This window comes from Astyanax mexicanus, chromosome 9 (genome assembly GCF_023375975.1).
Source record: "Astyanax mexicanus isolate ESR-SI-001 chromosome 9, AstMex3_surface, whole genome shotgun sequence".
Lineage (NCBI taxonomy): Eukaryota > Metazoa > Chordata > Actinopteri > Characiformes > Acestrorhamphidae > Astyanax > Astyanax mexicanus.
The window spans coordinates 4981893-5008475 of NC_064416.1; the positions used below are offsets into that span (position 1 = coordinate 4981893).

Here is a 26583-nt window from a genome sequence, read left to right on the forward strand (position 1 = left end):
ACACTTGAATAAACCTATTTTTTGTAAGGGATATTATACCTTACATAGCAGGGTTCCTGTGGGTCCTTAAAAGTCTTAAAATGTCTTAAATTAAAATCTGGATGATTAAGTTCTTAAGTTGTCTTAAATTTACTGTAAATTTGCTGTAGGTATTACACATTTTTAGATGGTGTGTTTAATGCCAGTAGGAAAGCACATACTTACATTAGTGGTGAACTAAGGTTAGCGTAGAGTGGTGTGATCAACATGGTGTCCTAAAAATAGATTATTGGGTTGTTTTTTTTTTGCTTTTATTTTTTAAAATCAGTTGCATTTTTGTAAATTTGAAAATGACAAACACTTAAAAAAATGTACTATATTAGATTAGAGATAGACCACTGTTGCCATAAAAAGACCAGCTACATATTTTCACAATGAATGGGAGGAAGAGTTCTTTTTGCAAGGTTCCTGCATGTCTCATTTGCGGAGAGACCACAGCAAAGTGGCACAATGTGGAGAGACATTTCAGGACATGTAACATAGGCTACCATGCTAACTATATAATATAATATATTATGTAATATTCTATTAAAATATAATATAAAACGTAAATACTTGCAGAGACTTATAAAAAATTGTGTTGCATATTAATATTTATCTGTGTCTTCACATGGATGAATATATTTCATTATAAATAATAACATATAATTAAAATTAAATTGAATACATTTATGATTTCACAAGTGTGTATCAAACTAGTAGCCCTTGGCGTTAAATGGTACCCAAGAAGTAGTTCTCAGTTTCAAAAAGGTTGGTGACTTAAAACAGGTTGGAAAACTAAGGTTAGCAGAGTTAACATTAGCGCTGAGCTAGCTAACATGCTGATGTTAGCAGCGAGTTAGCTACGTTACCAAAAAGAGAACTAAGGTTAGCGGGGTTAACATTAGCGGTGAGCTAACTAACATGCTGATGTTAGCGAGTTAGCTACGTTACCAGGAAAAAAAAACAGGATTAGCAGAGAGCTAACTAACATTAGCGTTGAGCTAGCTAGCATGCTAACATGTTCTGCATCAAAATGGAAACAAAAATTGGCAAATGGGAAAGGTTAGGTGTTCTATTCCAACACAATTAATTATTTTCTACTAAAGAAATTATGACTACATTTTGGGACCTTAAATTATATTTATTGAGGTCTTAAAACATTCTTAAAAAAAGAAAACAAATTGTCTTGATTTTTCCATTTTGAAAATTGCATTAAAACAGTAATATGATTAATTAAATTAGTAAATGACATTTGATTAATCAGTTAACCCTCCAGAACTAATCCTGAGGAGGCTCATCTGGTTTAGATGGGGTGTTATCTCGTGATCTTCTGTATGTAGACAGATCTGGAGTGTCCACTTGGCTCATGATGGTGCTGAGTCGGGTCAGAGACATCACTCTGAGTCTGGGTTTGGGTTCGACCTCCTCCTGCTCCAACATCACCACCTCCGGATCTGTGAGATGGTCGAATCTCTTACCCTCATCATCGTAGTTGTAGAGTTTAATGACTCTACTTCTGCGTTTGGGTTGTATGGTAGAGGGTTCTTCGTCTTGATGCTCTGGTTCTGGTTGTAGATCTGGTTCTGGATTGGTTTGTGCTTCATCTACAACCTCAATCTCCTCAACTGTAGATTCTTGGTTGTCTTTCTTGGACCAGAACCATTTTGGGGGAGATTTATTGGGTCTAGATGCCTTTAAAGCACCAGAATCTTTAAAAAAGGAGGACATCCTGCTGGTCATTCTGAATGGACCAATGCCAGCTGCTCTGCGTGAGTGAAAGCTTCGTTTCGGAAGCATCCTGGCCTCTGTTTTTTGGAGGCACTTGATGACGTAGGATCTGCTGAACGCGCCAAGGGTGAAGGCGACCATGAATGACACCAGCACTGCTGGTACCACACCCGATGCCAGCTCATGTCCTCCTGTCTCCTGGGCTTCTCTGGCTAATCTCGGTCTTTCCGGGCCGTTTATGTCTTTATCCACCACATTCACTCTGTATGAAATTACTGTTGTTCCTCTGTTGTCCACCATTCGACAGTGGTAGAGTCCAATATGGCTGAAAGTGGCTCTTGGGATTCTCAGTGTTCTGTTATTTATGTTAATTGGGTCGTTTTCTCTAAAAAACAGCCCATTTCCAAATGATCCAAAGGGGGTCTGCCACAACTTCACCAATCCTAGAGATTCAAGAATAAAACATTAAGAGACCACTTCAGTTTCTGAATTAGTTTTTCTGATTTTATACCTATTTAAATGTATATGTTTGAGTGAAATGAACATAGTTGTTTTATTCTATAAACTACAGACAACATTTCTCCCAAATTCTAAATAAAAATATTCTCATAAAGAGCATTTATTTGGAGAAAATGAGAAAAAGATGCAGAGCTTTCAGACCTCAAATAATGCAAAGAAAACAAGTTCATATATAACAAGTTTTCAGAAATCAATATTTGGTGGAATAACCCTGGTTTTTAATCACAGTATTCGTATATCTCTGCAAGTTTTTACCTCCACCAGTCTTACACACTGCTTTTGGATAACTTTATGCCTTTACTCCTGGTGCAACAATTCAAGCAGTTCAGTTTGGTTTGATGGTTTGGGATCATCCTTCTTTTTCTTGATTATATTCCAGAGGTTTTCAATTTGGTAAAATCAAAGAAAATCAATTTTTAAATGTTCTCTAATTTTTTACAGTGCTACAGTATATGTTCCTGAGACAGAACTGTATGGATTGCTGAGTTAAGCAGAAACCTTGGGTATGTTATTATATTGAGTGTATTATTGATAAGAGAGGAAATCTGCTGGTCTGCGTATTTGAAGATTGTGTGTGGTGCTTGTATTCTAACATGCTAAAGAGGAGAATGCAGTGTAGCACCAGCATAAAAGTTTATTTATTTACCTTCACTGCTCTCGTCACACTGTAGATCCGCAGCACATCCCACACAGACATCCACACTGACCTCAGGTCTGATGTTTAGTGGTCTTTCAGAGTTTATCTCACTGAGTTCACTGAGAATCTCTCCAGCAGATCCGGCAGCAGTGTGGATGTTCACTACCATCCAGAGCAGGAGCAGACTTACAGACATGTTCCTCAGCTTAATCATTTCTAGATAAAGAAGCAACAGCAAAAATGTCAAAAGTTTAGACACATCATTCAGTTATTCATTGTTTTTCTTTATTTCTTTATTTAATGATGCCAGTTTTCCTCTGCACACCAGCATCAGCGACCAGAGGAGTCTGTGTTCAGTGACCGAATGCTCCTTCTCAAGTTCAGAACCAACAGATTTAAAATCTATCTATCTGTCTGACGGCCTTTCTACCTGCCTTTATGTCTGCCTGCTTGCCTTTCTGTCTGGCTGACTTTTTGCCTGCCTGCCTTTCTGCCTGCCTTTTTGTCTGCCTTTCTGCCTGCCTGCCTTTCTGCCTGCCTGCCTTTATGCATGTCTGCCTTTATGCATGTCTGCCTTTCTGTCTGCCTGCCTTTATGCCTCTCTGCCTGCCTTTCTGCCTGCCTTTCTGTCTGCCTGCCTTTATGCCTCTCTGCCTGCCTTTCTGTCTGCCTGCCTTTATGCCTCTCTGCCTGCCTTTCTGCCTGCCTTTCTGTCTGCCTGCCTTTATGCCTCTCTGCCTGCCTTTCTGCCTGCCTGCCTTTATGCATGTCTGCCTTTCTGCCTCCTGCCTTTATGCCTGTCTGCCTTTCTGCCTGCCTTTCTGCCTGCCTTTCTGTCTGCCTGCCTTTATGCCTCTCTGCCTGCCTTTCTGCCTGCCTTTCTGTCTGCCTGCCTTTATGCCTCTCTGCCTGCCTTTCTGCCTTCCTGCCTTTATGCATGTCTGCCTTTCTGCCTGCCTTTCTGCCTGGCTGCCTTTATGCATGTCTGCCTTTCTGCCTGCCTTTCTGCCTGCCTGCCTTTATGCATGTCTGCCTTTCTGCCTGCCTTTATGCCTGCCTTTATGCCTGTCTGCCTTTCTGCCTGCCTTTCTGTCTGCCTGCCTTTATGCCTCTCTGCCTGCCTTTCTGCCTGCCTTTCTGTCTGCCTGCCTTTATGCCTCTCTGCCTGCCTTTCTGCCTGCCTTTCTAATCTAATGTCATCTAATGTGTTTTCTACATTGTAGATCAATATTAAAGTCATGAAACAGTTAAGGGACACATATGGAATTCTGTAGTAAACAGTAAAAAAGTGTTTATCCTCCACATTAATCCCCTGATCTAAACCTGATAAACTGAGATGGTGATTTGAGGTGATTTAATTGGGATGAGCTGGAGCTCCACAGCGTGAAGAAAAAGCAGCAACTATTGTTCAGCACCTCCAGAAACCCCTTCCTTCAAGACGCTGAGAAAACTATTCCAGGTGACTCTCCTTCATAAAGACACTGAGATTAAAATCTCACCAAGAGTCTGCAGATCTGTCCTCAAAGATAAATGTGATACTTATATAGAAGAATCTAAAGAATAAAACAGAATCTGCTTTATTTAACGCTTTTTGTTAATTAAACAATTCAGCATGTGTTCCTGTATAGCTTTAATATAGTATTTAATATTAAATTTACAATGGAAAAAAACATAAAAAGAAAGAAAACACATTGAAAGAAAAGAGGTGTGTCCAAACTTTTCACAATAATAATATTGATATGAGAGCATGAAAAAATGATCAAAATCATGTTATTCTTCTGTTTAACTGCACAAAAAGTATGTGTATATTTATCCTTAGCAGAAACGCACTTAAACAGCCTATGCTTATTTTCTACTGAAGCCAGTGCACTATAATAAACACATGTATAGAAAGTGGTACCTGCCTCCTGCCTCAGTGCTGTCAGACAGACGTTCTGCTGCAGTTCTGACTCTAAAACAGGAGTAAAGTACAGATCCTCACATGACACATTATCCCATCTCGTGAGTCCTGTTTAAAGATTAACATTTTCCTCAGAAAATGAATTTTAACAGGTTTACAGCTACATCTCTCTGTGTTTAATCACCTGTTATGAATTTATGAATATTATATGCTACAGAAATTACACAATTAATAGTTCTGCTGTTATATTAAAACTAGGTTGCTTTAGTTCTTTGAAATTACTGATTAGATAAAAGCACATAACAGAGTTAAAAGATGTAAAGGTTTCTCATAATTTTACAAGGAATATGACATAAATAGACATACATATTTTGAATTCTGTAGTTGACTCATACTGCATATTAGTAGTAGTGCATCTCAAAAAATTTAAATATAATTGAAAAGTTACTTTATTTCAGTAATGTGTTTAAAATTGTGAAACCTTTATATAATATAGATGTATTAAACACAGAGTGATCTATTTTAAGCGTTTATTTTTTATGGTTGATGATTATGGCTTACTGCCAATGAAAACCCAAAAATCAGTGTCTCAGAAAATTAGAATATTATATAAGACCAGTTGGTACTTTTGGCAGTGTGGGCAGTGTGCCAAGTCCTGCTGGAAAATGAATTCGGCATTTATTTCAGTTTTTTATATTTAAAAAAATGATTGACTTTGTTCTTATATGTATTTTTATGTTTATTTTGTTCTATATCTAACTTTAACATTTAATGTTAATATTATTGTCTTTATTTAATATAATTATGTTAAACCTTTATTTTTTAATCGTTTTATTTTACATATTGTTTTACATTTTTCTGTTTGATTTAATTTAAATGTGAAGTTTTTTAACTGAACTTTTTTTTAACATGCATAACTATAATTTTTTCCATAAAAAATATTTTTTTAAATAAATTATTTGAATAAAACATTTTACAAAACATTATAGAGAATATTCATTATTCCACAAGTATTATAATACAAATAATCTGCATATAAGATTTTGCAAAATATTATTACCTTAATAAAACAATAATCATGTCATTATTTTAACTATAATTTCGCAGTTTAAGTGTTTATAAACTGTAGTATTATAATTATTATTATTATACATTTTTATATACAGTATATAATTTATAGTTGTGTAGTGTGAGTGGTGCTGTGACTCATGTCCCACTAGGGGTCGCCATTAAGCTTCTATACGAACTGCAACTTTATTCACCCCCCCTTACACACACACACACACACACACACACACATTTTCTTACAACGCAAGTATATTAAATATTCCACAAAAAACTTCAATAATTAAATAAAAATAATTCACATAAACCATTTTGCAAAAGATCATTCCCTTCATTAATAATAACAAAAATATATTTTATACATATATTATTTACACATTACATTAACACACACACAGACATATATCAGGTCATTATTATGATGATAATCCCGGAAGTTCAAGTGTTTATAAACAGTAAAGTTTCAGCAGTTGTTACTCAATAAAGTCCTGCATTCCTCCTCTTTGTTTACACGTAGTAAAACATGCGCATGCGCAGATATTACTCACGCTTCCCGCGTTCCTTCTTTTCATACCACCCGTTTTCAATCTGCGCTGCGATTGGCTAGAAGTTGATGCACTGCAGATCACTGATTGGACATTTAAAACGTAAGTCACGCCACTTAGTAAATTCTTCAGTAGAAGTAAAGAGAGTTTTATCATAAGAAACTAATAAATCCTGATATTCCTTAGAAATATTTTTTATTAAACATGCAGTATGAACACAGCATATATATATTATTAAATTAAATTAAACTGTATAAAATATGTAAAATAAGAGATAAAGAAAAAAGATAGCATTAGAACACAGGAACAAAAATGACTAAATACTAAACTAAATATATAGATAGATAAATATTTTTTTATTTATAAGTAACATAATTTTTTCTAAATACCAGAAAATAAATATATGGTAATTTATTTCAAGTATATTTAAATGTATTTATTTCAGAATGACTTTAAATATACAGTATATTAAATAAAAAAATCCTTAAATAAAAGAAATCTGTCTAAAATATGCTACAATAACATTTTATAAAAAAAAATGTATATATAATTTAACACAATATTTAAACAATTTAAAACATTTGGCACTGAAAACAACTTAATATATAAGCATAAACATAAATATATAAAATGATCACACATTAAACAAATGTGTTAATAGTTAGTTTAATAAAAATATACACCTAAATTAGAAACATAACATAGCTATTTATACAAAATAAATAGTTAATACAACATAGTTTATTTAAAATGATTAGTTTTTTATTAAATATTATATTAATAAATATTATTAAGTATATTATAAATACAGTTAATCATTCTATAATTCATTTTTATACTTATTTAAAGAATTTTATGTTTATTTAAAATTAGCAGACTGAACTATTAGCCAATCACAGTGAGGGGCGTGACTTTCCTGAAAACAGGTGTGTTAAGAAAATTCCACGCGAAGGAGGAGGAGACTCACATCAGAAGAAACCAAAGCGAGCAGAGCCGAGAAAACCCCAGCAGAGCTGCTCACCGACACCCAGACCCGGGGGAGGAAAAGAGCGGTGACGGAGGACACGATACAGGTAATTAACCCACCTTTATTCACACCTGAACGCACCTGTGCACGAGGACCCTTCACTCTAGCTGTTTTCAGAGAGTGGAGAAGTTTCAGAATGCTGTGTGTGGAGCCTGTAGTGTCTCTATGTTCTAACTTTTAAAACTTTTATTATAATTATTTTTTAAATCTTAATTCAGTAGTAGGTAATAAAGTAATAAACTGAGGGAAGGTGATGTGACTGATTTACCTGACGACTCAGGTAAACTGAGAGCAGCAGTAGAGAGAGATGGGTGTGATTTGTAGATGTTTGTGTGATCTGAACAGATACTATAGTTGTTTTTTTTGTGGTTGGGTTGCATGACAGGATTTCAGCAGACACACCCATGTCTCTCAAAGGAAGAACAGAGAGCTTGAGAGCTTATTTATTTGATCCTATTTCTTAACTTAGTCTCAGTCTAGATTCCATACCGTCACTGTCCAATTAAAAACAAGGAGCTCTTTTTTTTTTTTTTATATATATATAAAATTTTATTTCTTATTTCTTGTTGAACTGCTGCTGATGCAGCATCACCGAGTAGCATCACAGTGCGCTTGGAGGAGGCACAGCAATTTGGTTCTGATACATCAGCTCACAGACGCAGCCTTGTGCTGATCCACATCACCCAAGGAGTGATGAGGGAAAAGAGCGTCATCTACTGTACCCATGCAGTGAGAGAGCAAGACCAAGTGTGCTCTCACAGGGCTCCGACAGCTTATGGCAAGCTACATGATTAGGATTTGAACTGGCGATCTCCTGATCATAGTGGCAGCGCTTAGCCTGCTGGACCACTCAGAGTCCCCAAGTATCTCTCTTTTTATGGATTTTTAGTATACTACATAATTTCAACAAACCAACTGTCTCTTACACTGCGTCAAAACTTCTTGATGAATGGACTAATAGAAATTCTCCAAAACGTTTTTGCATTGACCTCCGTTGTAAATTAAAATAGTTTCCTCTCTCTCTCCTGTAAAGTTGCTGTTTTGGAGATACTTGTTTTTCATTGGACAGGGACAATATGTTAAATCTGGATCTAAGCAAATGGGTATGAGCCTCCCATTGGATAATAATTACTGCATGGGTGACTATTATGTTTTAGCTGGCAACAAGTTCCTGTATTCAACCCTAACTGATGCAGGGAGTAGCTTCTCATTTGTTAAACAACTGATTCTGTGGTCATGGAAAAGATGTTAATCTGTTTCAGATTCAAGGTCAAATTATTGGCATGCATCAATAATACAGAGCAAACATCTGGGAGGAGATTGTAGCTGGAACTACTAAAATCAGGTTAAAAACTATAATTAGTCCAGTGCTTTATTATTAAACAGTGGAAGGACAGTAGGGGAAAACATTTCAGGAAGGAATGAGGTCGGAAAAAGATCTGGAATGATGGTGATCGATATTTGGTAAAATAAATCAAATGGTAGAAAAATTGTTTAATAGTGAAAGTAAGAGCTTTGCCACATGCAGGGTGTAAAAGAGGGAACCCATCCTCTTCTGCTCAGACTACTTACTATAAATTAACGCTAAATATTCAATATTTCATCCATATGGGATTAGTTTCTCAGGGGGTCTTGGGGTAATTTTCTCTTTTATGTGCGGTCCTCTGTGATTTTATTCCCGTCTGGAACGACCACGTACGTGTTTTTTTTGGATGTCATTTTAAAAAAACAGGCTGAATTATCTACTGTTTTTATCTGAACTCTGTGCTCCTCTGGTAATTTTATTTAAGAGTTTCGTCTCTTCACGTTTTTAATGAAATAGCTATTTGTACACTGCCGCGCACCGTAATTACACTTTGGGTGCACGTTTCCATGGAAATCCATGTAAACACAACAGCGAGTGGAAATGGAGGAGCTACTGAACGCGATGTCATGTGACCAGGAAAGCCAAAAAACAAAAAATGAATGAAAAAATGACTGTTCGTCGTGTTTTTTCAATTGCAGTCTGGATCTAAAAGTTTTATCCCTGTTTATCACTATTTTTCAAGAAATATTGAAGCATTAAGACAGATGAAGGGAATTGGGTGCTGTCATTAGCATATAGCATTGCTGAAGTGCCCTTTAGAGTGACAAAAGAGGTACCCTGCTTTCATTAAGTAAAAAGTGGTGAAGTGCCATCTAGGGTGCCTCATGCATAAACATTGGAATTATGTGCCTTTAGCTAAGGAAGTTTTCATGCAATGTCATAAATTTAATAATGAGTGCCCATTTTGGACATACTTCTGTCGTTTTCAGTAGTATAAGGGTTTTCTGTATGAAGTGCCTTTTTATATGAAGTGCCGCCCTTAACTAGAAAGTGTCTCAAATAGTGCCATTTCCAGTAGAGTGAATGCAGAGAGACGAAGTGAGCGTTTAGATACCTTCTCCTCTAATGAAGAAGTGTCACCTTAGTAGACTTTTTTGTTATTTATGGTGCATCATATCTTTCTGAGATCTAAGGGGAAGTAGGAAACTACGATATGGCTCTAAAACAATATCACAATAGGCGCTGAGTGGTCCAGCAGTCGAAAGAACTGCCACTATGATCGGGAGATCGCTAGTTTGAATCCCAGTCAGCAGCTTGCCATCAGCTGCAGGAGCCCTGAGAGAGCAAAATTGGCCCTGCTCTCTCTGGGTGAGAACAGTGGATGGTGCTCTTTCCCCTCACCACTCCTAGGGTGAGTGATGTGGATCAGCACAAGGCTGCGTCTGTGAGCTGATGTTTCAGAACCGAGTCGCTGCGCTTTCCTTTGAGCGTTAGCGCTGTGATGCTACTCGGTAATGCTGCACCAGCAGCAGTTCAAAAAGAGGTGGAGTCTGAATTCACATGTATCAGAGGAGGCGTGTGCTAGTCTTCATCCTCCTGGTGTTGAGGCATCACTAGTGATAGAGGGGAAATACAGCTGAGTAGCGGCTGAATGGGTGGGACAGTTGGCAAGATAAATTTGGAGAAAATTATAATAACATAACAATATTTCAGGGTGTATTTGCAATAACGTTATTCTTGTTGATTTTTTTAATTAATTTATACAAAATGCATAATAAAGTTTAAAGTGAATATAAGAGTTTCATGCATTCTGTAGAAACAGAGAAAATCTGTTTCGCAAACACAAACTTACCAAAACGCTGATTTTTATATAAAATACTAATAGTGCAACAGGCTGAGTGAGGCCTCAGATTCTCTGACAGGTTAAACTCAAACGCAGATACCTGTACAGGTGGATAAACAGGTTCAGACCTGTCTGTCATTAGTTTTAGATATTTTGTCAGCTTCTGTCTTACACCTACGATCAGGATTGAGTAATAATTGAACTAAATCCAGTCAGATTAAGGCAGATCAAGGGATTGGAAGCAAATCTGTAGAGAACTTGTTTTGAGGAGATCTAAGCTGCATCCTGTGGTCACCTGATCACAGGCAGCTGAGGAAAACAACACAACACATGCCACTGATGTGACTGAGGCTAATGTCTTGACTTGCAGGGCAGTTTAGCAACAGATAATTCACACTGAGTGCGTTTAACAGCCTCTACATACAGGAGTTTCCTTGGTTGTTCTGCCTGGTCTCAAGATTGATCTCAAATCTAGTATTTATGGGAGCAGCTGGATTCTAGCAGCTTCAGCTTTAACCTCTGAGTGTAGAGCTACAGGATCTACAGGCCCAGCTGTAGCAACATATGTGGGTAAATGTGCTGCAGGATCCATAAAGAACATACTGTAGAAGTGCATCTTAAAAACTTGAATATCATTTTTAAAAGTTACTTTTTTCAGTAATTCAGTTGAAAATGTGAAACTCATTTATATATGTATTAAACACAGAGAGATCTGTTTTAAATGTTTATTTATTTTATTGTTGATGATTATGGCTTACAGCAAATAAAAACCCAAAATTCTGTGAAATTTTTAATATAAGATCAGTTGATACTTTTAGCAGTGTGGGCAGTGTGCCAAGTCCTTCATAAACGTTGTCAGTAGCAGAGGGAAGCATGAAGTGCTGAAAGATTTTGTGGGAAAACAAAACTGCACTGACTTTAGACTTGATAATAAAACACAGTGGACCAACACCAGCAGATGACATGGATTTCATTTTCCAGCAGGACTTGGCACACTGCCCACACTGCCAAAAGAACCAATTGGTCTTATTATAATATTCTAATTTTCTGAGACACTGATTTTAGGGGTTTTATTGGCTGTAAGCCATAATCATCAACCAAAATAAATAAACGCTTAGAATAGATCACTCTGTGTTTAATACATCTATATAATATATGAGATTCACATTTTTAACTGAATCTCTGTAATTTTTGAGATGCACCCGTTGAGATGCACAATTTTTGAGATGCATCTCGTGTTCTTTCCAGGCTAGAGGCTCAAACAGGATCTAAACAAGAGCCTCCTTTCTATTACAGTACAGTACTAATACAGTTTCCACTGACATTTTCATATTTTTGAATAATTCAATGGCTGAAATGTAATTAAAGTAATTCAGAGTAGGGTTTTTGTTGTGAAACAGTTGATTGTGCAGAAACACACCCACCCAGACTCTTTATAGTGGTGGTGATGAATGGGTTTCACAAATATATACACTTAATATACACTCTAAACCTACTAGAGTACCTTCATGCATATACTTAGTCCAATATATAATAATGATGATGGTAAAATAATGGTTTATCTGAATTTTTTTTTTGGCTCAGGCCTAAAATCGTGTTGCACCGCTGCCTTTAACTTCATCTTCATCCTAAAACTGATGTGAATTCATGTCTTAATCATGAGGGTGTTCATTATTATTTTATTTTGTCAATCTTTAAACTACGAAGTTAATAATTTCTTAATTCTAGTTTAGGGGAGTTTGATTAAAGGTGTCATTCTGCTAAAATCCACTTTTTTCTTGTTCTTTGTGTAATACTATATGTCTCTCTGAGTTGTATATGATGCTGCACATGGACCCATTTCTCAGCCTCCCTTGTCTTCAATAGCTAGTAAAAGAAAAGCTCTAAAAATACGAGTTGATCAGAGAGACGTTGGGGGGCAGGTAGGGGTTCTTTGCTGCAGTGCTATTAGCCAATCAGAGACAATATGTTTGCATGTATGAATATTCATGAGCAAGAGCCAAAGCCTGTCTTTCTTCAGAGACCACTAATTCAGTGAACTAAAGTAGGGTTATATAGAAACACCAGAGCACGTTTTTCCACAAGAAACAGCTCACATGGCATTCATACATACTAGAGACACAACTAGACATTTTAAAATGAGTGAAAAAACTATGGAATGAGATCTTTTAATAAATTTTGATTTTGTCAGCATTCAGGGCCCTCGATGGCTTAAGCCAGGCGGACACTGTGCGATTTTAGCCCGATTTTAAGCCCGATCTGGTCGGATGCGACTGAATTTCATGATCGGGCCGAATTTTAGCTTGATCGTGCGTCGTTTGTCGTGCAGTGTGAGAGGGGAAGCGATATCCGATTAATTGCCCATACGAGCTGCGAATGAGCAGTCGGACGCGACCAGGGATTTCTGACATGCCAGAAATTTTGGTCGCTTGTCTCACAGTGTGAGCTGTTTTGCGGGCCGATTTCTTAACGTCACGACCTGTTTTCCCAAAAATCTGCACAGTAACTATAAATTATTATTAGTCATATTTATTTCTGTCAGTTATAAGGATTTTTATTTATGTTCGGTACACAGACTTATAGCTTAATATAGCAGACACAGGCATTCTGCTGTTTAAGAATTTCAACAGATGCTTATTCTCAGTCAATAGCTGGAGTTTTTGAAAAGAAAAATTAAAAGAGAAAATAACTTTGACAAACATAAATTTATTTTATTTCACTTTGCTATTATATCTGAAAAATAAAGCACATTGTCAACATCTGGTGCTGCCCGTCAATTATATAAAACTTAAAACATGCACAGAAATATAAAGCTATATTTTATAATTTGTTTCTTTTCGCCAGTGCAAATTTATTAAAATTATAAATATGTACGTCTCTTCCGTGGACTTTAAGCGCACAACAGGGCACAAAAAAGCAAAGCTAAGCGCTTTCTTTTGCAAGGCGACATGTTGTGTTGAAGCGAGAGTTTGTACGCAAAGAAAGCTCCGCCTACGGGCTGCGTTTAGACGTGCAGTGTAAGCTCCCCCGTCGCAGCAGGTCAGTCGGAGCGTACAGTGTGTGCAGATGAATCGCAGGCGTTGTTCATACACGACAAACGATTCAAACGTGCAGTGTGAGCTCTCCAGAACGCATCCGATTAAAAAAATCGCAGTGTCCGCCTGGCTTTGGTGGTTAGCACGTTCTCCTCCTAGCGCTGAGGTCCTGGGTTCAAGTCCCTATCTGGTTCCGGTTGAGAGTATGCTGTGCGTGATTGGCTGCCATCTCTGACCGGTGTGTGTGTGGAATGTAATTGTAAGCATCCTTGAGTGCCTTAAGTGGCAGAAAAGCTCTATATAGTGTAATTGTAAGTAAGTATGGAATGCAAAACAACCAGACTCAACCAGACTTAGAAACAGCTTCATTCCAGAAGCTATAATACTCCTTAACTCCACCTAGACACACTAACACACTAGACCGACACTTTACAAGGACATTTACTGTTTATAAAACACTGTCACTTTACTCTGCACTGAAACACTTTATCACACTTTATCAATTTTCACTTTTTCATGTCACTGCTATAGCCATTTGCACTTTGGACTTCATGTTGCTGCTATTTCCCTAATCCTTTATTTTTTTGTGTATTTATCTTATCTGTTTTATTATTGTGTTTTTTTATTCTGTTTTATTTTGTATTTATATTTATCTATTTTAAATTGCTCTTTGGGTGTAAACTGGATTGTGAGAATACAATTTTGTTCCACCTCATGCAGCACATGTGATGTTAATGACAATAACGTTTCCTTGAATCTTTAAATCCTTAAAGTAAGTTGGATGTTAAAACCAAATATAAATTTATTTACACTATTGGGTGAATCTAAATCTAAACTTGTATTTTTATGTCATTGATGTAAAAAAAATGAAGTCGTCATTGACTTGCACTTGATGCTTCAATAATAGTCAGATTTCTGCAGGTATCTGATATTTAAGTGGCCATTTAAACAGTATAAAGGGCAATTTCTTTTAAGATTTAGAAATCAAATAAAGAAAGCTTTTTTTTCATTTTATTTTAACTGTGTAATCAGATTTCTCACAGCACATCAGAACATTTATACACTTACTGTGATGTATTTTTATTTTATTTAATTTTTTTCATTTTTCGCAGACTGCAAATACATACAAACTAACTGAATAGGGCAGATAAAATGCTTCTGTGTTTATTGGCTGGTTGCAAAACAGTAATCTGATTATTGTCTTACTGATGTAAACCCAGTTTTCCCATTATTAAAAGTGTCAAAAATATAAAACTGTAATTCCGTTACCGTAATAAGTGAAAATTAATTTGCAAATTAAGTGTTTTTTAATTTCGTTTTTAATTTTGACATAATATTTGCACACGCTTGGTTAAAAAAAGCGCAAAGCGGTATTTGCATTTTTTATTTTAATTTTCATTTTAGTGTTTTCATTTCATTTCCCAATTTTTGGCAGGATTTGCCTCCCATAGTAAAAGTGTTTATTTGGTTGCTGACAAAAATCTGGTTTTCTGCGGTTATCTAATCATTAAGTGGATGTGAAAGCTAAATATGCATTACTGTGTATTTTTCACGGATTTTAATTAATCGTTTATCTTCTTAAAATTTATTTATAATATTCTCCCATTTTCTTCTAATTAAGCTAGGCCAGTTGTCCCACCCTGTATATCCCCCATCACTATTGAAGGAGGAGGGTGAAGACTAGCACATGCCTCCTCCGATACATGTGAAGTCAGACTCCGCCTCTTTTTGAACTGCTGCTGATGTAGCATTGCTGGGTAGCATCACAGCGCTAATGCTTGGTTCTGATACATCAGCTCACAGACGCAGCCTTGTGCTGATCCACATCACCCTAGGAGTGATGAGGGGAAAGAGAGAGCGCCATCTACTGTACCCTCCCAGAGAGAGCAAGGCCAATTGTGCTCTCTCAGGGCTCTGGCAGGTGATGGTAAGCTGCATGACCGGGAGTCAAACCAGCACTCTGTTGGACAGCCTGTTTGTTTGGGTATTAGGATAGTGTTTACAGTGTAGTGTGTTCATATATAGTATAGTGTAATGTTAGCTGTGGGAGTTCTGTGGGTGGGGAACGCTGTGGACAGTGTTCAGTAATCTCCTGCTCTACAGGCCTGTGTTTGCTCTGCTGCTGCTGGGAGTAATTCCCTGCTCCAGGTCGGGTTCTGCAGGTTCTGCGGGTTGCTAGCTGTTAGGAGAGAACTGAAAAGGCTGAAAAGGCACAGCAGGGCCTGCTGTGGTCAAAAACTAAATTTAGCAAGTGAAATTTTCTAAATTTAAGGCAATAAATCTTATTTTCTTCTCTGATAAGACTTTTTGTCTTACTAAGCATTGTGTGTAAGTGATACTTATCTTAATCATTCTTACTTAGAATTTATTATTTTAAGTAATTTGATAAGACTCAAAATAAGCACAAGCAAGCAGCAATCAAGTTATTCTGATTCTTGTGTACAAAAACAGTGACTTTTTAGCTTGATTTAGGTGTTACTTCACTAATTTTGAGACTTTGCCGTTGCTTTTTGTAAGAAATCTTTCTAAGAAAATTTTGCTTACCCCATTGGCATTTTTTTTTGCTTGATATACATATATTTGTCTTAATCTGCATATATTTTGTCTAGTTTGTGCCAATGGATTTTTTGCAGTGCATCAGCCACAGGAAACTGAGATGTGTATGGGGGGAGTATAGAGATGGGTTTAGAGGAAGTGGGCTGGTGAGTCATTCAGTGTTATGACTAATCATGTGACCAACTTAGCTAATTTGCATTTTTGTATGAATGACGATACAGAAAAACACAATGCTTCTGACTGGGAATGAGACTGATCTACTGGGGTTTTGCCCAAACTTATATACAATTGTAAATGTAAATTATAAATACATACTGAAGTGATCCAGACTATGAAGGAACACATAAGGAATCATGTAGTAACTTAAAAGTGTTAAAAAAAAAAGAAATACTCTGATGAACCTATCCTGTGCAACAGAGGTAACTCTTGCCTTTGCATTCCTGGGGCGGTCCTGATGAGTGCCAGTTTCATCATAATGTTTTTGATGGTCTTTGTGGTGACTGCACTTGACAATACTTTCAAGTTCTTGAAATGTTTTGGATTGACTGACTTTCATTTCTTTAAGTAGAGTACAGGCAAAAAGTTTGGACACACCTTCTCTTTTTCAATGCGTTTTCTTTATTTTCATGACTATTTACATTGTAGATTCTCACTGAAGCATCAAAACTATGAATGAACACATGTGGAGTTTTATGTACTTAACAAAAAAAGGTGAAATAACTAAAAAAAAATATATATATATATATATATATATATATATATATATTCTAGTTTCTTCAAAACAGCCCCCCTTTGCTCTGATTACTGCTTTGCACACTCTTGGCATCATTCTCTCAATGAGCATCAAGAGGTGGCCACCTGAAATGGTTTCCCAACAGTCTTGAAGGAAGGAGTTCCCATAGGTGTTTATTAGCACTTGTTGCCCCTTTGCCTTCTTCACTCTGTGCTCCAGCTCACCCCAAACCATCTGGATTGGGTTCAGGTCCGGTGACTGTGGAGGTTCAGCTCATTTTTTGTTAAATACATAAAACTCCACATGTGTTCATTCATAGTTTTGATGCTTCAGTGAGAATCTACAATATAAATAGTCATTAAAAAAGGTGTGTCCAAACTTTTGGCCTGTACTGTATTTTTTTAAAAGTATCTTTATTTAGTTGAGTAGTTCTTGCTTCTCATAATATGGATTAGAACGTTATTCAAATGAAGCTTTTTACTGTATACACTCTACCTCTTTACAGCCCTTTTAATGTACATTATTTATAGCATTTGTCATTGACTGGCAATAATTACAGGGTAAATTGCATGGAATGGTAAATTAAAAAAATAGATTTTTACATACGTTTTTTTGTGGCTTTTGTGCTGTTCATATCCATATTGAAATTATATCCATAAACAGGTTTTTTTTTCTCCTGAAAAATTGCCATTTTGGAGATATGAGGTTTTTGCATATGATTGACAATTTGACTTTAACTAAAATAGGTGACAAGTAGATGTGCAAAAAAACACAAATAGACCAAGTTATTTATAACGAACAATAATTTTTAATCATTTTAATCAATGATTTTTATTTAATGTTGTTAAAATTAATTAGTATAATTATATATATATATATATATGTGTGCATGTTTGTGTGTGTGTTTGTGTGTGTGTGTGTGTGTGTGTGTATGTATGTGTATGGGGCTTTTATTATGTATCTTGTCAACAATACTTACAGATGTGAAGGATTTGTAAAGAAGCAATTTGTTTGTTTCCTTTTCAACAAACATTTTTAAAAGTATATAAATATTTTTTTTTTTTTTTGGCCCAACCACCACCCCCCCCTCTTCGGAGGACAATTAATACTTTATTTTTATTTATTTATTTATTTATTTTATTTTTTTTTTTTATTATTATTATTATTATTATTATTATTATTATTATTATTATTATTATTATTATTATTATTTTTATATATATATATATATTTTGTGTGGATATAGTTGTGGGAGTTCAGGGTTGGAAGGATCGGAGTGTGAGGTACAGGAGGGGTGGTACAAGAAGAAGAAAAAGAAAAGAAAAAAAAAAAACTAAACAAAAAACAAACAAACAAAAAAATAATAATAAAATAAAATAAACATAAAATAAACAAACATATATATATACACATACTCACATATCTAATAGTATATATGTATATAAATATTTTAAATAATTTTATCAAGAAAGAAACCTCAAAAAATACATTTCGACTATTTACTTGATTTAAAAAAGTGGCAAAATGAATTCAGTGTTTCTTACAAATGTTTAACTTTATTCAGTTTCGGTTTCAGCCAGTGTTTATTCCAGCCTAAAACTATCAGCACAAAGAAAAAGCAGCATTCCTGTGACAGTGTGGCCTTGCTTAACCCCCTCCTCCCGCTGTCTCTCTCTCTGTCTCTCTCTTATCTCTCCTGTTCTCTGTCTGTTAACTCCTGATTGTTACGGCCGCAGGCTGCAGGATGTTCTCCTCGGTGAAGCCGTATGAAGGCCAGCAGTTTGAGGCTCTGAGGAAACGCTGTCAGCAGAGCCGGACGCTGTTTGAGGACCCTCTGTTTCCCCCGGTGGACGAGTCTCTGTTCTACCAGACCAACCAGATCGGGAAAGTCACCTGGAAGAGGCCGAAGGTGAGAGATGCTCAATACATGAAGAGCTGCTTTAAAATAACAGAACATCTCATTCCCTTGTTACAGGCAGTGGAGCAGCGGTGGTTCAGCAGAGGTTCAGTGGTTAGAGTACAGGGTTACTGATAGCAGGACTGTGGGTTCGATACCTGGGTTTGATAAGCTGCTACATATAAGGATATTGTAATGGGTTTCCGAAACAGGAAGTAAAAAGAGCCGCGTAACTGATGCCTGTTTCCAGCTGGTAGCCTGTCTACCTAATCCACACAATTTCACATAAATCCACGTTTTAAATCTTGACTTTTATTCTTCAAAAACAAAGTAAAGCAAAGTAATCCAACAGACAAAGACGTGCATCATATTCTAATTCAGTGTACAGCACAACGACACGGTCAGAAAAGCATGCAGCTCCATCAGTAAAAAATAAAATTACTCCTATTACACTCATATGACGTGCTATATCACCTGACCTGATAAAAAAAATTTATTGCTGTGCAAACATAAAATTAATGCACATTTAAGATAATTCAAACAAAATACTATATATGGTAGGGCTGCACGATATCGTTTAAGGGCTGCACAATATCGTTTAAGCATCGCCATCACGATGTGTGTGAGCAATAGTCACATCGCAGGATGTGTGATGTCACTTAAAGCAATTGAATCAAACACGTCATTTTTGCTGTGTTTTGATTCTTGACACAAGAAGTAGATTCACAGTGCTGTCTCTGTGTCTGTGTGAGTGACAGGCTGCTGCTGCCTGAGAAGTGTAACCGCATGGCCTCCATCCACATGGTTGGGCACGTGCTTGTAAACTCATGTGTTGAAAGCTGTGCTCCTCAGTTCAGCACAGTTTTGCAGCGCAGATATTTCCAGTTACAGCTGAATATACGCTTTTAATCCCAGAAAACTGATTTAATTTACCTTTTAAAAGCCATTTAAATGCTTGATTATTGTTGTTTTACTGTTTTCCATGGCCTTTGAGAGCTTGGCTGACTCTAAAGCTCTAACTCAGCCCTCGGTCGGTCTGGATCTCTGTCGTATGGCCTTTATTAGCCTATTTGCCTATATTGGCCTATTTGCCTAAAGCCAATTAGGAGGCATTTGGCTCCTACAGATATTGATTTAAAGGATAAATCTGGTGTGAAATAAACTTGGGGTATATCAAGTAAAGCATAATGACAAGAACAAACTTTTGTAGAATAGTCCACCTCCGTTCACCCCCAGCGTTCCCAAATACAGAGCTTTAAGCCAATGCTCCTAACTAACTGGCTTACAATGGTAACGATAGGGTCATAAAGTTACACATGCAAAGAAATTATCACTGTTTTTACACCATTAACTCAAAGCTTTAACTCAGTTAAGTCAACCATTAATGCAATAGTAGAATAGGTAGAATAGTAGAATAGGCCCTGACATTTAAAAGGAGGCACTGAGAAGCTGGAATTGATGCATTTCCCCTATCCTAGTTGTTCATGCTTGTCAGTCGACTTATCGTGACCAGTGATCATTTTGTTAGCAAAAATAATGAAAGAAAACCAAACCTATGACACAATTTATTCCACTTATCCTCAATGAAACGTTAATGTCAAAGAGACAATGTAATTAATGTTATTATTAGGTGCACACAGTGGTTCTGCGGTCTAAAGCGCTGCAACTATGATTGGGAGACTGCTGGTTCGATTTCCGGTCATGCAGCTTGCCATCAGCTGCCTGAGCCCTGAGAGAGCACACTTGGTCTTGCTCTCTCTCTGGGTGGGTAGAGTAGATGTCGCTCTTTCCCCTCATCACTCCTAGGGTGATGTGAATTATCACAAGGCTGCGTCTGTGAGCTGAAGTATCAGAACCAAGTCGCAGTGCTTTTCTCCGAGCATTAGCGCTGTGATGCTACTCGGTAATACTGCATCAGCAGCAGTTTAAAAGAGGCGGAGTCTGACTTCACATGTATCGGAGGAGGCGTGTTGATGAGGATATACAGCTGAGTAGCAGTTTATATATAGTGTATAAAGCATTTGGGCAACATACCTGTAGTTTGATATATTGGAAGGACAGTATGTTTATATGTTGTAAGTTAAGTATGTTAGTGGCTCAGGGCTGTAGTGGTGATACTGTTTCTCTTCATATGTGACTGGATCAGTTTTTGACCATATAAGGACTGAATCCTTACTCACAGAAAACGAATGGAAAATAAACAGGCAGTTTATCTCTGCGGAAAACACTCTTCACTGATGAATACAGCCACGTTAATCCTGGCGATGCTGCTTCAGTCTCTCCTGTATCTCTTCCCTTGTGTTTAAGTTCATACAGAGAGCTATTAGTGCAGTAAATTTGTATAAAATGTGCAGTAATTTTACTAGTGCATCTAAAACAAAATAGAATGTTATTGAAAAGTTATTTTATTTATTTTATTGTTGATGATTATGAAGCTAACAGCCAATGAAAACCCAAAAATCAGTATCTCAGAAAATTTGAATATTATATATGACCAATTGGTACTTTTGGCAGTGTGGGCAGTGTGCCAAGTCCTGCTGGAAAATGAAATCTGCATCTACATAAAAGTTGTCAGCAGAGGGAAGCATGAAGTGCTGTAACTGACTCTGAATTTGATAATAAAACACAGTGGATCAACACCAGCAGATGACAAGTCTCTCCACACCATCACTGATTGGTGGAAACTTCACTCTAGACCTCAAGCAGTTTGGACTGTGTGTCTCTCCACTCTTCCTCCAGACTCTGCTCCCTTCATTTACAAATGAAATGTAAAATTTACTGATGATCAGTGCTGGTTTGGAGAGACATGTCTGATATCTGCTGGTGTTGATCCACTGTGTTTTATTATCAAGTCTAAAGTCAGTGCAGTTTTGTTTTCCCACAAAATCTCACAAGTACTTAATTGGATTATATTTCCTAATCAATTGACACCTCTAGTTTTTACATGACTGCAGTTATTTAAATATGAATCAAACGTATCTAAATGAGGCTAAACTAATATCTGCAGACGTTCACAGACGCAGCAGCAGCAGGTGTGTAACAGTGTTGGTGTAAATGACGGTAGGTGTATTTGCTCAGATCTCTGCTGGATTACTGTGTGTTTGGAGCTGCTGAGCTGCAGCAGGACCCTGTGGAAATCTTCCAGCCCCCCGGCTAGGCTCCTCGCTCTGCTGAGGAACGCTGGGTTTGTTTTTGTACCTGCACTGCTGCACTGTTCCTCCCCAGCTGTTCCTCAGTACTGCTAGCTGAGACGGCAGAGCTGTGTGTGTGTGTGTGTGTGTGTGTGTGTGTGTGTGTGTGTGTGTGTGTGTGTGTGTGTGTGTGTGTGTGTGTGTGTGAGTGTGAGTGTGAGATATTTGACCATATTTTGATAAATATACAGAAATGTACTTAGTAAGGTCAAAATAAAATAAAATTAATTTTCTTTATTGTTCTTGATTCACAAGTTCAAGTCTACAAGCTGATCTGATGACTTTTATCATGACATGTAGCTGATAGTGGATTAGCTGCAATGGCTAACGGCTAACAGCTAACCAGCTAACTGTATTTCTGTGTTTCTTACCTTTACAACATCAAAATGCAGCTGTCTGTCCCATGCTAGCTAGGCTAACAGACTGCTGATGTTAATGGAGAAGGCTAACGGCTAACTGGCCATGAAAACTAAGCTAAATCAATCACCAAATTGGTCGCACTCTAGATATTGTAAATGTAATGTTACATTTAATTAGTAAATCAAGGTCCCAGAGTCTGGAGGAAGAGTGGAGAGACACACAGTCCAAGTTGCTCGAGGTCTAGTGTGACGTTTCCACCAATCAGTGATGGTTATCAGTTATCAGTATCATGTTTTTATTTCTCACTGGGATTGTTAACGGATCGTTTTTTCTCTTTGCATTGAAGCCAGAACTACAGTAAGTGTGTGTTCGGGGCTGTAAGAAACAGATAGCTGGCCCTGGCTGATAAACCCAGGCGAGGTTGAGGAGCTCTGATGGGTGGAGACGGTTCAGAGTGTGGTGGTTTCTGTGGTATATATTGATTAGAGTGTAGGAGAGGCTTTGATGGGTTAAATGTAGAATGTAAAGGCAGAGGAAGTGGTGTTTAACAGCTGCAGGGCTCTGAAATCACGTTTCCTTTGTAGTTGAGGTAAGAAAAGCTGTGCATTTACTAGGGGGAAACTATTTTTGGTAGTGGGTTGGGTCATAGATGTTGCTATTGTGGTGCTAGGTGGTTGCTGTGATGTTATGGAGTGGCATTTCTAGTTCTAGGCACAAATTTACAATGGGGCCAACCTCTTCAATCAGCATTCATTACTATCATGTTGTAAAAAACAAAACTTTCACAAATAGAATTTAGCATTTAAGTGCTTTCAGACAGTGGGGTCCTACATTGCGACCCAAAATCCTTTGGTAATCTTCAGATTTCATGATACCTCGCATACAGTCAGGGCATCTAGTGCCAGAGGCATCAAAACAACCCCAAAACCTATTAATCTCCACCATATTTAATTGTATTTACTGTGTATATCTGGAAATTACGGGGTATAAAATGTGCATTTTTCGATGTTTTTTTTCCAATACACACAAAGGAAATAAGAGTTCATAACAAATAGAGCTTAGATTCTCTGCCCGAACCCGACATGACATAAGGCCCGACCCGAGAAAATAGTCTGTGACGTAGGCATCTGTTTTTAGGGCTATTTTTATTTTATATAAAGCTATGGGGTGATAATCACAATATAGCAAAGTAACAAATCAAACTTTTAAATAAAAGTTGCACAAGTTAGAATGTTATAATCCCGTAATAATAGATATAATAATAGGTCTATGCTTCTTCAGTGTTGCAGTGTTAATTAACATCATTCTGAACAGATTGCGCTCATTCAAATAGTCCGCAAAAATGTTTTTAAAATGCTCAGTTTTAATGCTCTGCTTACTGAAAAACGTCAGGTTTAAATCAGGCATGGGCTCATAATGACAGTTTATGGGACGGGTTGGGTCAGGATCGGGCCATCGGGTCGGATTTTTTGGGCCTGATCTAAGCTCTAATAACAAAACGTATAATTGCAAGCAGTTTCTGGGAGAACATTTTTGTAAAGATTTAAGAGCTGTGAACTCTTTCGCCCATGACTGTCCATCCATCCATTCATCCATCCATCCATCCATCCATCCATCCATCCTAATTACAGTGCTATCTATGGAGCCTACAGTTAACGGTAACACTTTACTTGGATGATCCATTTGATGGCCTCTTTGATGCTCAACTGACATTCAACTAACATTTAACTACATGTCTATTAAATGATTCTCTACATTCCCTACATTCAACTCAAATCTTAATATTTTAGGATTGGGTTTAGGGTTAGATTTTAAGTTTAGGTAAAGGTTAGGGTTAGGTGTAGGGTTTGATTTTATGGTTAATTAAGGGTTATAGTTAGGGTAAGGTGTAGGGTTCAACATAAGGTTAAGTTAAATTTAATGGACATTCAATTCATTGTTAGTTGAATGTCAGTTGAGCATCAACAAGGCCAAAAAAAGGACCATCCAAGTAAAGTGTTACCATACCTTTTCTAGAGCAGCGAGACCTCTGAAACTTTGTGCTTTGGGCAGACGAATCCATAGTTGATTTATTTGGGCACAGTTTTGCATTCTGAGCACAAGAACCTCACACCAGCTGTGAAGCATGGGGCAGGGAGAGTCATGGAGTGTATGGAAAGCTAGTATAATATCTGCAGACGTTCACAGATGTGGAGCAGTGGTGTGGAACAGTGTTGGTGTAAATGACAGTATGCGTTTCTGCATTAGCTCTCTGCTGGATTACTGTTTTGTGTTTAGAGCTGCTGAGCTGCAGCTGGACCCTGTGGAAATGAGTGTGTTTTGTACCTGCACTGCTGCACTGTTCCTCCCCAGGTGTTCCTCAGTCTTGTTGGCTGAGGCTGCTACAGAGCTCTGTGTGTGTGTGTTTGTGTGTGTGTGTGTGTGTTTTATTGCATGTTTCTTTATTGATGTTTTGAATTGCAGAGGTGTCAAGTGTAGAAGTTCAAATACTTTATCTTACTTAAATAGAAATATTGGTTATCTATATTTTACAGTCATGCATAACACCATTGTCTTCGGCGATGATTCTGATGATTGCAGTGATTGCGTTAGTCAGTGCCATTAGGCCGTCTGCCAGTGGTGCTGGCACTAACAATACGACACAGGTTGGGTCATTCCTCTAACATTTCGGCCAAGTCAGTAAATTCTCTCTGTGGTGTAGGTATAGTATGGAGTCAAAAAAGGGTCATAAAGATTTTGAGTTTGTAAAACAGAAGTCACAAATGTACTGAAACTTGTAACTGCGTTTAAACAACTACATGCACAAAAATCCAAATCCACAAATTAACTGGAATGTGCAAACTTGAAACAGAAAGTAATATTAATAATAATTCAAATTAGCTGCAGTTGCGAATTTTGACCCTGTTTTTACGCCTGATTGATGAACCAATAGGAAAGCTTTATCTAGACCAATCAGATTACGGGGTTTGTTTAACCAATCAGAACACTGGGTGGGTCTCTGCAGCTCGGAGTACTGGGCGTGTCGAAAGGTGTGGGCGTGTCGAAAGTGTGGCAGCCATTTTGGAGTCGGCCACCATGCGCCCCCCAGTGGATGAATTTACACGGAGGAAGGAGTTTAATAAACCGATAATATTCACAACTCTACCAATTTTTACCCGATTTACACACGGTTTGGTTTGTTACAAACAGCAGAGATGTAGTTATGATTCAGGACACAAATGCGTGCTTTCATGCTGAAATACTTTATATTATGTTCTAATAATATTAATTAATTTTATATTTATGTACATAGATTTAATTAATTAATTAATTAATTAATTAATTTATGTACTTATTAATATGCTATACCATATGTCTGTCTTTGTTAAAGAACATAATATAAAGTATTTCAGCATGAAAGCATGCATTTGTAATGTGTCACAGTGTCCTGTATCATAACTACATCTCTGCTGTTTGTAACAAACCAAACCGTGTGTAAATCGGGTAAAAATTGGTAGAGTTATGAATATTATCGGTTTGTTAAACTCAGTGTAAATTAATCCACTGGGGGGCGCATGGTGACCGACTCCAAAATGGCGGCCACGCTGAAAAGACCGCTCCAATAGACCAATAGACGACCACCTTTCGACACGCCCAGTACTCCGAGCTGCAGAGACCCACCCAGTGTTCTGATTGGTTAAACAAACCCCGTAACCTGATTGGTCTAGATAAAGCTTTCAGGTCAATCAGGCGTCAAAACAGGGTCAAAATTCGCAACTGCAGCTGGAGCTTCGCACACGCAGCAGAGAAGGTGAATGAGAGGATTTTTAGCTCCACAGTGAAAAACGCCCACTGTCACATTTACAACCTCACAAATTCCATGTGATTTTTGGTCTGACCCAGCTTAAGCCATTTGAGCAGTACTGATTCACACATTCAAGAGATTGGATTTACACATTTAAAAATATATATTTATATATAATTAAAATATTTTTTCACATTTGTACATTTGAGTTATTATTAATATTACTTTCTGTTTCAAGTTTGCACATTCCAGTTAATTTGTGGATTTGGATTTTTGTGCATGCAGTTGTTTAAACGCAGTTACAAGTTTCAGTACATTTGTGACTTCTGTTTTACAAACTCAAAATCTTTATGACCCTTTTTTGACTCCATAGTATAGGTCTTTCAGATCCTTTATGTTGCTTGTTTTTTGTTTTTTTGTTTGTTCTGTCCTCTGC

The 26583-nt window shown here is 37.1% G+C and overlaps 2 protein-coding genes across 2 annotated transcripts in view; one reads left to right on the forward strand and one right to left on the reverse strand.

Moving 5' to 3' along the window:
* Positions 1 to 1141: 1141 nt before the first annotated feature.
* LOC103029868 (uncharacterized) lies at positions 1142 to 4847 on the reverse strand. The gene is made up of 3 exons (XM_007257763.3): positions 4806 to 4847; positions 2915 to 3121; positions 1142 to 2192 (listed from the first exon to the last, which is right to left on the reverse strand). Exons 2-3 carry the CDS (start codon positions 3117 to 3119, stop codon positions 1300 to 1302), a joined length of 1098 nt encoding a protein of 365 aa, XP_007257825.3. The 5' UTR covers positions 3120 to 3121; positions 4806 to 4847; the 3' UTR covers positions 1142 to 1299.
* Positions 4848 to 7377: 2530 nt separating this feature from the next.
* capn5a (calpain 5a) overlaps positions 7378 to 26583 on the forward strand; it is a 51456-nt gene continuing 32250 nt past the window's right edge. The window contains exons 1-2 of the mRNA XM_022665988.2: positions 7378 to 7488; positions 18652 to 18824. Coding sequence (XP_022521709.2) covers positions 18660 to 18824 — 165 coding nt within the window. The 5' untranslated portion in view covers positions 7378 to 7488; positions 18652 to 18659. The remainder of the gene's footprint in view (positions 7489 to 18651; positions 18825 to 26583) is intronic.